The sequence below is a fragment of the Trichechus manatus genome, unplaced genomic scaffold (genome assembly GCF_000243295.1).
Source record: "Trichechus manatus latirostris isolate Lorelei unplaced genomic scaffold, TriManLat1.0 scaffold00004, whole genome shotgun sequence".
Classification (NCBI taxonomy): domain Eukaryota; kingdom Metazoa; phylum Chordata; class Mammalia; order Sirenia; family Trichechidae; genus Trichechus; species Trichechus manatus.
The window spans coordinates 13,707,319-13,725,174 of NW_004443940.1; the positions used below are offsets into that span (position 1 = coordinate 13,707,319).

The window sequence follows — 17,856 nt, forward strand, 5'->3', positions numbered from 1 at the left end:
AACCACTGCGCCATCAGAGATCCACCAGGGTGGTAAGGTGAGGTAACATGTGTGAGAGTGCTTTGGGGAGTTTCTACAAATGTAGTAGTGATCAAGCCAGGCAGACCTTGGTTTGAGGCCAGACTCTGCCACTTACTGTTGTGTTGCCTTGGGTAAACTACTTAAATGCTCTCAGCCTTGTCTTATCCTGTTGCACATGCGCTAGAAATACCAGGGATTGTAGATTTCTGCCCATGGGACCTCAGCTCTAAAACTGGAATAACATGAGCATCTGGTTCCTTGGGAAGTTGGGAGGATGCAGCGAGACACTCTTTGTAAAATGCTTATCCTGGTGCTGGGCTCACTGTGACCATCATTACCTGGAGGGGTCTAGAGAAAGGCTTGCTGTGGAGGTGAACTTATAAATACAATTACGACAATGGAGACAGGCATTTTCCTTTCCCTTTCTTCCCTCTACCTCTTCTTTCCTCCCTGGCAGTGAGGTACAATTGTTGGGGAAAACTTACATGCCAACTTCTTTTAAGGTAGGCGCTGGACACAGCAGATAAGTATCTTCCACTCTGAAGGGCTTCTCATCTGTAAAAAGGAAGTCACTGGATTAAAAGGAGTGAGACAAATTTATAATGTCAAATTCAGTGATCCCTACAGCCCCTCAACCAGGTATAGGGAGACACTAAAAAAGCAAAGAACTTTCTTTTGTTGTTTAATTGTGGTAAATATATAGGTAACAAAACATTTGCCAATTCAACAACCTTCATGTGTACAGTTCAGTGACATTAAATACGTGTGTCATGTTGTTCAACCATCATCACTAACTGTTCCCAAATATCTCCATCACCCTTAACAGAAGCTCAGTGTCCCCTAAGCATTGGGTTTTTCCTTTCCCTCTCCCTCCCGCCTGCCTTTGGTAACCACTAATAAACTTTGATCTCTCTACACTTTCCTATCTTAGATATTTCATATAAGTGGGATCATACAATATTTGTCCTTTTGTGACTGACTTATTTCATTTAGCATAATGTTTTCAAGGAAATCCTGGTGGTGTAGTGGTTAAGAGTTCAGCTCCTAACCAAAAGGTCGGCAGTTCAAATCCACCAGGTGGTCCTTAGAAATCTTATGGGGCAGTTCTACTCAGTCCTATAGGGTCAACTATGAGTTGGAATTGACTTGCCAGCAATGGCGCAATGTTTTCAAGGTTCATCCATGCTGTAGCATCTATCAGGCTTTCATTTCTCTTTACGGCTGAGTAATAGCAAAGAACTTTTTGTAATTTAAAAAAAAAAAAAATCTTTTTGTGCTCTAACATCCATTAGCAGTGAACTCAAGATCTTCTGCCTGAATACCAGTTCCCAGACCCCATACGTGCAGTTGAGTGAATCAGTGAACTAATAGATACTGAGCTCTTAAGACAGACTGAGAGCAACTGAGATGAAACAAGAACATATCAGACTGGTCCTCAAGGAGCTTCTTGTCTAAGTCCAGAAGCTATATTCATGTAAAACGTTCACTGACAAATGCAAGAAGTTGCTAAGCAAAAATGTCATTAAAATAATATTGAAGGCAGGGAGTTCCCTCAGGTGGGTGATGTGGTCAGGTCACAGGGAATACAGAACTCGAGCTCAGCCTTGGTAGAGAGATGGGGAAGAGTCATTCCTGCTCGGAGGAATGGCCTGAGCAATGGCAGGGAGTCAGGCAAAGAAGAGATATAGTCCAGGGTAGGATGTAAGTAGGATTTGAAAAGATCACTATAGAAAGAAGTTTGATCCAAGTTCTTTGTGTTGGCCTGCAGGATCTGGACACAGTTCTATAAGATGTGAAAAAAATCTTTGGAAGTTTTTGAAGAAAAACCAAAATGATTTTGGAAGTTTTAGCAGCTGTTGCTGTGAATTGGATTAGAGATAGAGGGGGGCCTCAAGGTAGGAAATCTTTGCTCTTACAGTAATGAATGATGGGGAAAAAGCTTAAGGAGCTTTTTTTTTTGACAATGATGACTATTTTAACTGACCTCCCAATAAAGGCTGAGAAAGTCACAACTTTAGGGAAGTCTTTGTTCAGAAGTACTTGGTAAGGACACTGCTAATAGTCACGGCTTAAGAAGCTTTAATCTCAGGTTCCTTAAGAACTTTACTGTGTCCCAGATTCTGGGTCCAGGGACAGGGCTGAAAATGACTATACTCAATATACAGCAGTCACACTGTCATGACTCAACATTTACTGGGTACCTGCTCTGTACAAAAAACTGTGGTAGGACCTGTGGATGATATGAAGATGAATAGGTTTTGTCCCCTTAATCAAGCTGTGAATATAACTACCTATACTAGGAGATGCACTGGACTACTAACTGAAAGGTTGGCGGTTCGAGTCCACCCAGAGTTGCCTTGGAAAAAAGACCTGGAGACCTACTTCTGAAAAATCAGCCATTGAAAACCCTATGAAGCCCAGTTCTACTCTGACAAACATGGGGTTGCCATGAGTTGGCGTTGACTCGACCACAACTGGTATACTAGAATATAGAAGGTAAATGTTATTGAAGGGTGGTATTCTGCTACTGGACTTTGTTGTGAAACTGATGTCTCTAATGACATTTGCAAGTCATGTTCTCAGAATATGGCTGACACTAAGCACTTGCCTGAGTGGAGACTGGGAAGCCTTGAGTCCTACATGCCTGGATTTAAGGAGCAGAGCTGCCTGGGATGAGGAACAAGAGGATGCATCTGAGTGCAAAGCACATTGGAAGCGGAGGAAGAGGATGGTTAGCTATACTCTCTCCTGCTGTCTACGGAAATTTTCAGGTGGTGGAAAGTTAGGGAGGTTATTTCAAGTCACTTATTCATTTATTTAACTATTCAAATAATGAATAAGGACGACTGAAGAACCGATGCCTTTGAATTATGGTGTTGACAGAGAATACTGAATATTCCATGGACTGTGAGAAGAACAAACAAATCTGTCTTGGAAGAAGTACAGACAGAATGCTCATTGGAAGCAAGGATGGGGAGACTTCGTATCACATATTTTGGACATGTTATCAGGAGGGACCAGTCCCTGGCGAAGGACATCACGCTTGGTAAACTAGAGGATCAGCGAGAAAGAGGAAGACCCTCGACTAGATGGATTAACACAGTGGCTACAACAACGGGCTCAAACAGAGCAACGATTGTGAGGATGGTGTAGGACTGGGCATTGTTTCGTTCTGTTGTACACAGAGTTGCTGTGAGTCAGAACTGGCTTGATGGCGCCTAACGACAACAATTCAAATATTAATTTGTTCATCCACTGAAGACCTACTATGTGCCGGAGATACAGCCTTTTAGAAGAGAAACAGTCCTTGCTTGCATGGATTTTATAGGAGCTGTAGATAATAATGCTATCAAACACGTGCATTTTTAATTTAAAATGCATTCCTTGAGTGTCTATTGTGTGCCAGGCTCTGTGCTAGGCCTGGCAATGAACAAAGCTGATGAAGCATTTTTCCAAGGAGCTGACATGCTAGTAACAGCACAAATTATTATTTAATTTTAATTGTGAAGAGCCCAAAGGAGCAGGACAGAGGGCCCGCCCTCATCTGAGAGGTCAGGAAATGCTTCCCTGAGGAAAGGCTAGGTAAGCTGAAACCTGAAGGTCATGTGATAAAGAAGTGGGGTGGGGGACGGGTGGCACTGCCAAGATCCCAGGGTAGGAAAGGCCCAGATCTTTTTTCTTTTTCTTTTATTGAGGTGAAATTCACAAACATAAAATAACCACTTTCAAGTGACAATTCAGTGGTATTTAGTGCATTCACAGTGTCATGCAACCACCACATTTATCTCGTCTCAAAACATTTTTATCACCCCAAAGGAGGCCCTGAACCCATTAGCAGTCAATCCCCATTTCTCCCTCCCCTCAGGCCCTGTCAACCACTAATCTGCTTTCTGTCTTTATGGATTTACCTATCTGGACACTTCATATGATCTTTTATGACTGGTTTCTTTCACTTAAGATGTTTTTATGGTTCATCCTTGTCGTAACATGCATCAGTACTTCACTGGTCTTTATGGCTGAATGATACTCCATTGTAAACACGTTCTGTTTATCCATTCATCCACTGATGGGTACTGGGCTGTTTCTACCATCTGGCTATGGTGAATACTGCTGCTGTGAACATTCATGCACCAGCATGGGTTTGAGTCCCTGTTTTCAATTCTTTTGGGTATTTACCCAGAAGTAGAACTGCTGAGTGATATGGTAATTCTACGTTTAACTTTTTGAGGAATTGCCAAACTGTTTTTCACAGTGGCTGCACCATTTTACATACCCACTAGCAGTGTATGAGGGTTCCAATATCTCTGCCCAGATCTTCTGAGCTAAATGAAGGCTAATGAGGCTGTTGAATTTGAGTAAGACAGGAAACAGCTCAAAATGAGGCGAGAAAAGGCAGTAGGGCCAGATGACCAATCTTGTGTAGGCCCTAGCAGGGCTTTTGGGATTCTTCCTAAAAGCAATAAGCAGATTATGGAATGTTGCAGGAAGGGGGAGGGTGTATTGAGTAAAATTATAAAGCGTATGATTACACTAAAGGAGCCCTGGTGGCGCATTGGTTAAGCAGTCGGCTGTTAACCGAAAGGTCGGCAGCTTGAACTCACCAGCCTCTCCTTGGGAGAAAGATGTGGCAATCTGCTTTCGTAAAGATTACAGCCTTGGAAATCCCATAGGGCAGTTCTACTCTGTCTGACAGGGTGGCTATAAGTTGGAATCGACTTGATGGCAATGGATGATGGGGGTATGATGACACTGTCAGCCAACCCAATGGATTTGAACATACCAAGGATCATGAAGACGGGGCAGGACCAGCCAACATGCTGTTCTGTTATACATAAGGTCTCCATGAGTCAGAACCAACTCGACGACAGCTAACAATAACAACAACAAGGATGACACTGCTATGTTGACAATAATGACAGCCACACTCACACGGGACATGCTGCATGTAGGCACTCTCTAAGCTTTTCTCATGCATCATATAATTAAATTTAACCCTCTAGCAGTGCTATGGGGAATTATTACTTTCATTTTAAAGGTGAGGAACAGTCACAGGTCAAGTAACTTGCACAGTGTCACACAGGGAACCGTGGAGCCACACTCAGGCTGTCTGGCTGAAGAGTCCACATGCTTATCTGCTAGGCTGTACTGCCACCCTTGATAAGAGCCCTGCCTCATTTCCTTCTGACAACGACCTCGTGAGCTAAGGCGGGACAGGAATCACTAGGCTCACTTTTCAGATGGGAAAACGGAGGCTCAGAGAGGCAAAAGTGACCCAGGGTTGCACAGCAAGTTAGGGGCAAAACCAGGACTGGAGGTGACTTCTCCTGTGTTCTTGCCTCATTCAGAGGCTCTCCAAACTTGGGACAGGCATGGCTGACCAGATTCGATATTTATTTTCTCTTAGCCATGGCTTATCCTGTTGCACATGCACTAGTGATACTTGGGAGTGCAGATTCCTGCCCACAGAGCCGGCCCACAGAGCCGTGGAGAGCCGCAGGGAAGCCACAGACAGCCTCGTGACTCCCGGCTATGTTCTGTGGGAAGAGCTGGGTCAGGCCGAGGAGGGTGACCGAGTCATCATGCTGCCGTTGGCATGGCCAGGGGCACTCCAGGGGCTGGTGGGCCCACGTTCCTGTGTGGCACCCACAGTTACTTCCAGGGCTGTCTCTGAAAATCTCCGTGATCCTTACCTCATCCCAACTGGAAAAGAGTGAGAGGACGACAATGGCCCAGGCCAAGGAGATGTTTCTCCCGGCCCCCTCCTTTCATTTTCCCTTCCTGCTTGTGAAACCAAATATTTCTGGAACCAAGGAGGGCAAGGGTTCCCTGGGAGGACGGAGGAGATTGAGCCGGCGTGGCAGGACAGCCTCAACAACCCCGTCCACCAGAGCATTGATCAGCCTGGTAGGCTTGTGCGCCATGCTGGATGGAGCTGGCAGTTTCTGTTCTAAGAGGGATTGTTTGGTTTGGAGCCTGTTTTCCCTCCACCACAAAAATGAGTGACTTTTTTTCCCTCTCTCTAAACAAAGGAGGGCCATTTGGTTTCCATAACTCGGATCATATGACTCTTTCCTGGAACGTCCACTTGGGAAACAAGGCACAAAGCCTTCCTCATCTGCTCCTTGGCTGGGCTGCGTTTGGCATGGGGCTGTGCCAGTCTCTCTGCGACCTCTGCCAAAGCCAGTTGTGCTGTGACGTTTATGGGGCTATAATCCACTCTGAGGACAACGGAGGCCCCTGCTCCTCTGCCCTCTGGGTGGCCATTTCACTGCTTGTTAGCAGAAGTGGGTAGGGGAAATGGAGATCAGGAGCTTGGATCTGCCACTTGGCGTTTGTTTGCGATTTGGGAGAGAATTCGGGAGGGGCAGGAGTTTGAGACCAGAAGTGAACAGGAATTTTTAGATGATCTGTAAATATAAATATCCTCGCCTGTTGCCAAAGAGATTTCAGATTTCAGATTGTTGTTAGTTGTCATTGATTTGGCGCCGACTCATGACAGCCCCACGTACAACAGGACAAAATGCTGCCCCTTCCCACGCCATGCTTGAGTCCATTGTTGCCTTCCAATCCAAGGGGCTCATCCTTCAGCACTACATCGGACAATGTTCTGTTGTGATCCATAGGGCTTTCAGTGGTTAATTTTTGGAAGTAGATTGCCGAGTCTTTTTTCCTAATCTGTTTGAGTCTGGAAGCTCCAGTGAAATCTGTTCACCATGGGTGACCCTACTGGTATTTAAAATACCTGTGGCATAGCTTCCAGCATCATAACAACGTGCAAGCCATCGTAGTACGCTGAACTAACAAGACAGGTGGTGGACCCATGACATAGATTAACCTAAAGCATTTATCTATAAGAGTCTGAAACTGAACAGAAGCTTGATTTAAATCAGGATTTGAGGTCAATGAGTATCATTACATCAAACTGCCAACTACCCCAGACTTGAGAGCTGGGTATCCCTGAAGCTGAGTCCAGAGGGTACAGAGGGGGTGGTGTAGACTTCAGAGTTAAACAGATTTGGATTCATATCTCGGGGCTTGCTCTTACCAACGCGTGAATGGGGATAAGTTCTTCATCTGTCAGTGGTGATGATGGCATCGTTGCATAAGATTGTTGTGAGGATTAAATAAGAGTGAATTAAAGTACAAGGCACGTTAGTTGGCACTTAATAATCAGCAAATGTTCTATCACATTATGACATGGGCATTCATGCCTTTACAAAGGACTATGTGAATGTGTGGTTTAGTATTAGAGGAAATAAAGATGAAAGGTTTAAAAATGTCTGATTGCTTAATTACATTGTTCTACCAAACTACCATCTTTTTAGACTCGGGAATTCCTAGGAAAATGAAAAACTTTAGTGAACGTGTGTGTATGTAGATATACGTATATGTATAAATATACATATATACACACGTGTGTATATATGGATACTGACTCCGTCTAACACTATAGACCCATGATCTCATTTGATACTTCCACAACCCTCTGAGACACTATTACTATTATTATTATTCACAGTTTGTGAAACTTTGACTCAGACAGGTTAGTGAATTGAATTAGTGATGCACCACTAGTAAGTGTCAGAGCTGGAATTCAAATCCAGGTTTGAAATGACTTGCCCAAGGCCCACCCAGATAGTTTTATGGTGTAGCCTGAAGTATACGGGAACTGGGGTTCTTTCCACTTTGGAGGCAGATGGTCAAGACGGGGGGAGGGTGGATAACGGCAGGAAGCATGTCTTCCAGGAGAAGGTGGAAGAGCTCTATGATAAGGTTTGGAGTCTGTGGGTGGCACAAATGGTTTAAGCTCTCAGCTCTAACTGAAAGGCTGGCAGTTCAAGTCCAGCTAGAGAGGCCTCAGAAGAAAGGCCTGGTGACCTGCTTCCAGAAATTCAGGCCAGATTGAGAAGAAGATGTGGAACCAGGGATATCATTGCTGATGTCAGATGGATCCTGGCTGAAAGCAGAGAATACCAGAAAGACATTTACCTGTGTTTTATTGACTATGCAAAGACATTCGACTGTGTGGATCGTAACAAATTATGGATAACATTGCGAAGAATTCCAGAACACTTAATTGTGCTCATGAGGAACCTGTACATAGATCAAGAGACAGCTGTTCGGACAGAATAACGGGATACTGCATGGTTTAAAGCCAGGAAAGGTGTGCGTCAGGGTTGTATCCTTTCACCATACCTGTTCAATCTGTATGCTGAGCAAATAATCCGAGAAGCTGGACTATATGAAGAAGAACAGGGCATCAGGATTGGAGGAAGACTCATTAACAACCTGCGTTATGCAGATGACACAACCTTACTTGCTGAAAGTGAGGAAGACTTGAAGCACTTACTGATGAAGACCAAAGACCATAGCCTTCAATGTGAATTACACCTCAACATAAAACAAAATCCTCACAACTGGACTAAAATAAGCAACATCATGATAAATGGAGAAAAGATTGAAGTTGTCAAGGATTTCATTTTACTTGGATCCACAATCAACACCATGGAAGCAGCAGTCAGGAAATCAAAAGACGCATTGCACTGGACAAATCTGCTGCAAAAGACCTCTTTAAAGTGTTGAAAAGCAAAGATGTCACCTTGAAGACTCAGATGCACCTGACCCAAGCCATGGTGTTTTCAGTTGCATCATATGCATGCGAAATCTGGACAACGAATAAGGAAGATTGAAGAACTGATGCCTTTGAATTGTAGTGTTGGTGAAGAATATTGAATATACCATTGGCTGCCAAAAGAACAAACAAATCTGTCTTGGAAGAAGTACAACTAGAATGCTCCTTAGAAGCAAGGATGCTGAGACTACGTCTTACATACTTTGGACATGTTGTCAGGAGGAATCAGTCCCTGGAGAAGGACGTCACACTTGGTAAAGTACAGGGTCAGCGAAAAAGAGGAAGACCTTCAACGAGATGGACTGCAGCAATGGGCTCAAGTATAACGATTGTGAACATGGTGCAGGACTGGGCAGTGTTTAGTTCTGTAGTACATAGGGTCGCTACGAGTCGGAACCGACTCAACGGCACTTAACCACACAACAACAGAGATGCCTCAGAAGAAAGTCCTGGCGACCTACTTCCAAAAAATTAGCTATTGAAACTGTATGGAGCACAGTTCTACACTGACATACATGGGGTTGCCATGAGTCGGAGTCAACTTGACGGCAACTGTTTCTTTTTTTAATGATAAGGTTGAAGGGTCTTCTGAGCAACCCCGATCTACTGTTAACGGATCCGTGTTCTAGAACCATACACTCAGATATGTACATTTCTGGATTTTGATCTTGGATCAGCGTAATCCTTTTCAGACTGGTGAAGAAAGTTCCCAGAATTCTTCCCTGCAGTTGGTGACTGTCTAATGGATTTGGGATAAAACCAGGATTAAAATTCATTAGCCAATTCAAACACCAATCAGAGAGAATTCTTTCATAAGGGTGATTAAATAATTCAAATACTTTCCAAGTCTTGGCAATGTTTTCTTGAGATAAATATTTATTTCTGGCCAAAGGGAAAAGAAAAATATCCCTTTGGCTTATCTAGGGGCAGCTTGTTGATATCATCCAAAAGCTGATGTAAGCCCCGAAGCTGAGTTTACATTCCTACTGAGACATCTGCATTAAGTAGTGGGAAAAATAGTGGATTTAGGGCCTGAATGAGCTCACCCTGCTCCTTTTCCCAACCTCCCCTGGGTCTAGGGAGCATTTTCGGGGCATCCCAGAGCCAAGTATAACTGTTCAGCACCAATTATCAGCTGATTTTGGAATGTGTCTCCAAAGGAAGGGAGAACAGACAGGCTAGAGTTCGTTTTCTACCTTCTCATTGCCCCCAACAGTAACTAGCTTTTTAAAAAGTTAGGCTCTTAAACTACTGTATAAAAATCTGAAATGAGATTATAATCATCAGGACTCCATGCTGGTGGAATCCAAGGCATCTGGGGTGAACTTTCTGGAGCTCCAGTAAGAAAGAGGGTGGCTGGTTGCCCGCCCTGGGGCTGTCTGCAATGATCAGTCACACACACATTTGGGGGTCTCACTGCAAAGCTAAATGGGACCTGTTACTGAGAGTGGGATGAAAGGAACTTTTACTGAGCATCTACTATGGGCCAGGTTCTGGGCTGGAAGGTTTCCATAGGTGTTTGGGATAACAAGCCTAAAGGTCCTTTTGACAGAAGACATTAAACTCTACATCAAGGGACAAAGCAGAGATTTTGAAAGTAGAGAGAGTGCCTTCTACTTGGAAAGGCTGAACAGTAGCTGTGGGGTCAGAGGAATGAGAAACAATAGTCAAAACAGAATGGGAAGAAGTACTAGTCAAGTGCAGGTGGGTGGGGCTGAGTTGGGAAACATTCTCAGAACACAGCAGCCCTCTGTCACGGTCCTTTTGTGCTCAGCCGAGGCCAAAGGGATGCCTTTAAAGTGGCACAACCAAGCTGGCCACCATCATTTTCCTTAGACGTGACCCACACCCACCCCTCCCCTGGTCACCATCTTTCCTTAGACATGATCTATACCTACCCAACCCTTCCCTTTGCCATACACATACAACTGGCTGGAGTTATTGCAGGGTTTCCTTGGAAGTCCTCACTGGCTAGTAACCATGAAATCAGGGGATGAGCTTGGCCAACAGGTTGCAAGTGAGTCCCCTGGGTCTACACCTAACTATTCCACCAGTTCCTGTAACTGGTTTCGGGGCCCCCAAGAATCCAGGGTATGTTTTTGTCTCCTGTTCCCTGGATCAAGCTGGAGTAGGAAAAGAGCAGCGAGCACATTAAGAGCCTGGGCCCATCACAGCTCTGCCACCAGGTGGCTATGTAACCTCAGGCAAGGCTTGTAACCTTATCCATAATTCAGGGTTCTCATCTAGTCGATACCAACTCATGGCAACTTGTGGTAACTTGTGGCAAGAACTGTGCTCCGCAGGGTCTTCACAAGTAGATCACGAGACCTTTCCTCCGAGGAGCCTCTGGGTGGACTTGAACACCCAACCTTTTGGTTAGCAACCGAGCACGTTAACCATTTGCACCACCCAGAATAATACTCATTTCATAAGTTGTAAATTTTAATGAGATGACATTACTGAATGCTTAGCAAAATATGTGGCATATAAAAGGCACTCAACAAATGTTAACTGTCATTACTAAGGTTGGGTACACTGGGCTCATTGTCTGAGGCACCTGTAAAACACAAGATGTGAAAGTGCATGCAAACTAAGTGGATCTTGCAACTTATCTACCATGTTGTGTCAAGGCTATATAATACAGGTATGACATGAGGCAAGTCATCTATCCAAATGGGATCTGTGGACATGTATATAGTGCAGTGATTCTCAACTGGGTGCAATTTTGCCACCCAGGGGACAATTGGCAATGTCTGGAGACAGTTTCGGTTGTCACAACTAGAAGGGTGATGATGCTACTGGCTTTGAGTAGGTAGAGGCCAGGGATGGTGCTAAACATCCTGCAATGCACAGGACAGTCCCCCACAACAAAGAATTATCAGGAGACAATTGGCAATGTCTAGAGACAGTTTCGGTTGTCACAACTGGGGGTGGGCGTAGTGCTACTGGCCTCTAGTGGGTAGAGGCCAGGCATGATGCTAAACTTTCCACAAGGCACAGGACAGTCCCTGACAACCAAGAATTATCTGGCCTCATATGTCTATAGTGCCAAGATTAGAAATCCTGGCATAATGTCTACCATGGCTTTATATCTTTCTCTGACTCATGTGTAGAGGGGACTACAGATATACTGGGTAGTGCACAGCCCCTTAGGGTACTGGTGGAATGTCCAGAAAAGTTCAGAGTTGTTACGAGATGATTGGCAGAAAAGGTAGAGAGAGTAAAGGCTGGATGGACGTCGGAAGTGAAGTCCTGGAAAGGAAGACAGCATTTTTTGATAAATTCCTCCATGAAGGCTTAAATGGTCCAGTTTTCCTAGTGGTGGGTGGCACGGCACCTGAGCCATTCTTCAGCTTGGAGGAGCTTTGTAACTTAAATAGCACACTCCAGAAGTGGGACATACATTGCTGCTGAGGTTCTGAGATGATGTGGATAAGAGGCTATAGAGTAGCTTTATACATAAAAACATACAGGACTCTGAGCTTGGAAAGAAATGAGAGCAGTTAAGTTGGTCAGTGTGTTCACAAGGATCAAGATTACATCATGGCCCCAGAAGGAGAGGAAGTAAAGGTGAGGGATCATGGGTCCATTCTAAGAGGAGTGTAGGGATAGGATCTGGCAGCTCTTCTGGTCTCTGGATTGTCTTTGGCAGCTCTGCTGGTCTCTGGGTTGTCTTTGGCAGTTCTGTTGATCTCTGGATTGTCTTTGTTGGGTTTACACGTTCCCAAACCCTTCAGAGGATTGGGACCTTCACAGCTCTGGACATACCAGTACTGAGAACTGGTCATCAGCACGGTTTATCTGACTTCTTCGGATGTAAATTATTTTGCATCCATATTTATTGTTATTTTTATTAATTATAAAAGTAATACATGTTTAGTGTAAAAAGTCTGGGAACTATAGAGACATATATTAAAAAAAGTAATTAAAATCCTTGGCAATCCTATCTTTCAGTGATAAACATTGCTTTAGGGTATATTCTTAAAAATTTTTTTAAAAATGCATTTGGATATATAGTATTTTTATATCATTTGGATCATACTATATATAATATTTTGGTAGTTGACATTCACCACCGTTTGAAGTTAATGGGGGCAGTTTTAGGCATTGCAAGAAAACTAAATCAAGTTAATGGGGATCAGGGCCCTTGCAAAATATTCCTCCTCTCAATAAATCTACACCAAAAAATTCTTGACTCTTGACATTTATAAAGCTTACAAATTATCTTCTAAGAAAAGCATTAGCTGCTGCGCTTAAGATAGCTGCAATTTGCTAAGAATAAATATATGTTTTAAAGCTTTGTTTTTACCAGGCAGTGGCGAATTCAGGATTCATGCACAAGGTGTGTTCTGGCACATGAAGTCTCGGAGCTGTGCACAGTCACGTTTGGAAGGATTTTACTTCTGGAATTGGGATTGAAGGATGAGTCTACAAAATGGCTGAAGCCTCTTGACAACCACGGCCATAGGTTATGGGGGATACTGCCTGCTCTTTAAGGACACAAATTTACACAGCAACCCAGAGGCCAGGTGGGAAGGAGACCCCTGAATGCATGCTTGAGTAGCAACGGATGGCCACAAGGCTGCTGTGGTATGCATGTGTGTATTTTGAGTGCCATCCAACCTAGGAGGCTCATCTGCCAGCACTATTTTGGATAATATTCTGTTGTGATTCATAAGGTTTTCATTGGTTAACTTTTGGAAGTAGATCACCAGGCCTTTCATCCTAGTCTGCCTTAGTCTGGAAGCTCTGCTGAAACCTGTCCGCCATGGGTGACCCTGCTGGTGTTTGAAATGCCACTGCATAGCTTCCAGCATCATAGCAACATGGAAGCCACCACAGTAGGACACAATGAGAGACAGGTGGTGGTCTGCCACCATCGGTGTGTTTTAATGATCTCTCAGGGGGTGCACAGCAGCCCTGGGCCCAGATGTTTTCTAAGATGAAGTGAAGTTTCCGGTTAACTGGATAGATTTGTAAAAACAAACACACTGGAGTGTCTCCATTCTAACAAGTGTTGTCTCTCTTCCCCGTGGGAAGCTGAGCCCCAAGCTGGAGGGCTTCTTTTAGAATTGCCCTCATGACTCCAAAATACCCTCAGAGAGGCAGTATCATCCTTTGAGGATGTGCTCTATTTTGGCCAACAAAAAGTAAACCAGAGCCATGAGTGGTGAACACAATCAGGGATCAAGCTGGGAAATAAAATTTTGCATCAAAAAATATAAACCATGAAACTGATTACTCATATGGCCTATACAATGAATTACAGTGAGTTTGCTCAAAATAGTTTCTTTTGTTTATAGTCATACCTCATGTGTCTCTTTGCAGCACAGGATACTCTAGCATGTATCTCATTATTGCATTAGTAAGATGTCCATTTTTTAATATACTGTGCATTAAAATGGATCGCTTCTTCAGCTCATTCCCCAGTGTCTTCTTTTTAGCGTTCTAATATCTCTGCAAATGTTTTCCAATGAAAGTGGATATTTTCTTGGCACAAGACATTGAATACTGAAGTAGGAAAAAGTGCAGCCAGAATAAATAAAGATTGTGTGGAGATTTCCAAGATATTTATTTTTTGCCAGGAGTGAGTTCAGCCTCTTGACTGGAGAGCCAACCAAATGCTCAAATTAAGATGTGTGTGCAAAGCCTTAATAATTACCAAGAATTTTAAAATTAAATTTTAAATTACTGTTGTGTGTGTGTTTTTTCCTTATTACATACGGGGCGCATGTTGACGGTAGAAAATTAGAGATCAAAATTAATAGTAGTCGCTCATTCAGAAGTAACTACTGTTAACATTTTGATGTGCATCCTTCAGATCTCCTTCTCCCTCTGCATATAAATGTGTGTGTATAAACAAAAATAGTATCGAGATATTGTTTTACAACTTAACTTTTTTTAACACGATGCTATGTTATAAACATTTTCCCATATCACTAGTTATTCTTCTCCAATATTATTTAAAAGGAATTAATAACATCTTATTTCAGGAGTGAAGCATAATTTATATAACAGATTCCCTATAGTTAAACATTTATGTTGGGTTTGTTTTCTTTCTCTCTCTCTTTCTTCTTATACGTATTTTTTATTATTTATTTGTTTTTGCTACATCCTTGTAGGTAAGTCTTTGTAAACACTCTCAGTCATTTCCTTTTGATGAAGCTGAAACTAAGATTCTGGGTTAATAACTGTATAAAAGCAGTTGATTCATTTTAAGAATTTCCTTCCATGTTCTTCATCATTGTAACCTTTCACACTGAATGAAAACACTTGCTCCTCTACACCCTTGCCAATATTAAGGACTGTATTTTGTTAATCTCTGCCAATTTGATATAGTAAAAATGACAGTTGCTATCTCAATTTGCATTTCCTTGGTTACATGGAGCATTTTCTCATACGTTTATTGGCCATTATTTTTCTTGTAAACTCCCTTTTCTCATATTTTACGCATTGTGGAGTTCAACTTCTTCTCTATTGATTTTAAGAGCGATCTCTGTACTAAGGCTATTGACCCTTTGTTTGCTATATTTCTTATAGTTTTGTCAGTTTTCTGTTCCTCTTTTGATTTTTTTTTTCTAACAGAGGAATTTAAAAATATGTACTCAAACTCTCAAATTTTTCCTTCGTAGTACCTCCTTTGAGTGTTGCGCTTAAAAAGTCCTTTCCCACTGGAAGACTATGTAAACATTTATTTTTGTTTCTTCCTAGAATTTTATAGTTTCATGTCCCATTTAAATTTTTAGCTCATCTGGAATTTAAGTGTAAGGTGTGAGATAAGAATCTAACTCAATTGTTTTTCCAAGCGGTTGGCCAGTTGTCTCAACACCATTTTTGAATAAGCCTTTCTTTCCTCCACTGTTTTGAAAGGTCACTTACTTATATACTAAATTCACACAAGTGTTTGGCTCTGTTTATGGATTTTCTTTTTCCTGTTCCAATGTTCAATTTGCCTACTGTGGCAACAGTCATACATACACTGATTCAATTACCGTAACTTTTTAAAACACTACTTAAAATCAGGTATGGCAAGTTTCCACATTTTTCTTGGCTATTCTTGTATGTTATTCTTCCATATAAATTTTACAATCATTTTGTTAACTTAAAAAATTTTCAGTGGGATTGTATTAAATGTAAATAATAATTTGAAGAAAATGGGTGTCTTTACCATACGAGTGCCATTTCATTTAATAATAGTAATAGTGATAGAAATTAATTAATACTAGCAGCTATAACACTAATTGGCTGCTTATTGTGTGCCAGACCTTCTTCTAAGTCCCACACAAATTTTAAACATTATAATAACCCCATAATATAGGTGCTATTATTGCCATCTCCATTTTACAGATAGGGCAACTGAGGCGTGGAGATGTTAAATAAGTTGCCCACGATCACACAGTTAGATATGACAGAACCAGGATTCTTTCCTTAGGTGGTTTGGCTCCAGACTCCACGCTATTCCATGAGTCTATATACTATTCTCATTTAGTCAAGCTTTCTTTATACCCCTCACAAAATTTCGTAACCTTCTTCACATAAGTCTTTAAAAATTTGGTTGAATTAGTTCTTACTAGATTTTATTTGTGTTGCTGTATTTTTCCTGTTATGTTTTTGAGTTGGTCATTGCTGAACTCTGATGGTTATATACGTGAGATATTTATTTTGAAATCATTCAGCTTACTGGCTTTATTATTCCAGTAACTCTGTTGACTCTTTTTAGTTTTCCAGGAAGATAAAATCATCATGTTACAGTAACAATTTTGGCTCTCCCTTCCCTGTATTAATATCTCTCATTAGTTATCTTGCTTTATTGCAAGGTCCAATACAGCAGTCACTAGTGACATGTGGCTATGTAAATTTATATTAACTAACGTTAGGTAAAATTAAAAATTCAGTTTCTCTATCATACCAGCCAGATTTCACGGGCTCAACAACCACATGTGGCTAGTGGCTACCATATTGGCTAACCATGATAGAACATTTCCATAATCGCAGAAAGCTCTATTGGACAGCACTGCCAGAACTTCTAGATCAATGTCAGATAATAGTGGTGAAATGGGTTGTCCTGCATTTTTCTTCCTAATTTTAAAGTGAATAACTCTAATTAGTGATTCACCATTAGAATGATGCTGCATTTTAATCTCAAATATCTAGATACATTCTGTATTATGTTAAAGAAGACTTAATGCTATTCCTACTTTTCTAAAAGTATTTTTTAAAAAATCTGCAATGGATGATGATGCTTCTTGGCATCAATAGTTTTGCTATGTGAGAGGCAGATTCCCCCTCTTACCTCAATACTGTCGTAGCTATTCTTTGTCCTTTTTAAATATATTGCCAATATTTTATTTTGACGTTTTTCATCAGTGAACTTACTCTCAAATATTCTCTTCTTACAGTGCTCTTGTCCAGTTTTTTAAATGTAAAGATTATTATAAAATGAAATTTAAAAATGTCCTGTTTCTTTTCTCTGGAACAATATGTATCAGGTAGGGCTCCCTTAAAGTCTGATAAAACTTAGGTGAAAATAATCTGGGTTTTTTGTTGTGGGCTGGGAATTCCTCATAGCTCTCTTCTAGTTCATGCATTTTATTTTCTTTTGAGTCTACTCACACTGTTTAATCCATCTATTATGTTGTATTTCAGTAATCAAATTTTTTCGATTCTGGAAACTCTACTAGGTTCTTTTTAAATCTCCCTTTATTGAGTGTTCTTATTCTATGATCTGTTTTAAAGTGTTCTTATTCTATGATCTGTTTTATCTCTTCACACACTTTAAACATTCTATATTTCTTTCAAAAATTGTTCTCCAAGCCTCTCTTCTTACATATTCTCCTATTTCTTTCACCTATCTTTACATGGTTTGTTATTTTTTGCTGTGAGCCCACCTCCAAAGGGGGTATACGCTACAGGAGTGCTGTAGGCCGTGGGCTGTGTGGAAGGTTTCTACAGGACACACATGCATCACCTCTACCAGGGCTACAGGGATCAGGATTGTCATGGACACGTTTGGGGGTTAGTTTCTTGACTCAGTGTTTCTGTATTATGTGGGTTGTATAACGTCTTATTTCATACCTGTGGATTTTGTTCCTCTGTTTGCTCGATGAGCCTCTGAGCAGTTATTCTAGTCCCCATTTCATGTGTGGTACAAGCCTTTGGAGTCTGATTTCTACAGGGGGCACTGATTTTGCCCGCTGCCTTGC

The 17,856-nt window shown here is 41.8% G+C and overlaps 1 protein-coding gene across 1 annotated transcript in view; it reads right to left on the reverse strand.

Annotated features, from left to right (window-relative positions):
* The window catches only part of ANTXR1 (ANTXR cell adhesion molecule 1), a 268,269-nt gene that overhangs the window by 141,467 nt on the left and 108,946 nt on the right, over window positions 1–17,856 (reverse strand). Inside the window, exon 11 of the mRNA XM_004369248.1 lies at window positions 507–576. Within this exon, the coding sequence (XP_004369305.1) occupies window positions 507–576 (70 nt within the window). The remainder of the gene's footprint in view (window positions 1–506; window positions 577–17,856) is intronic.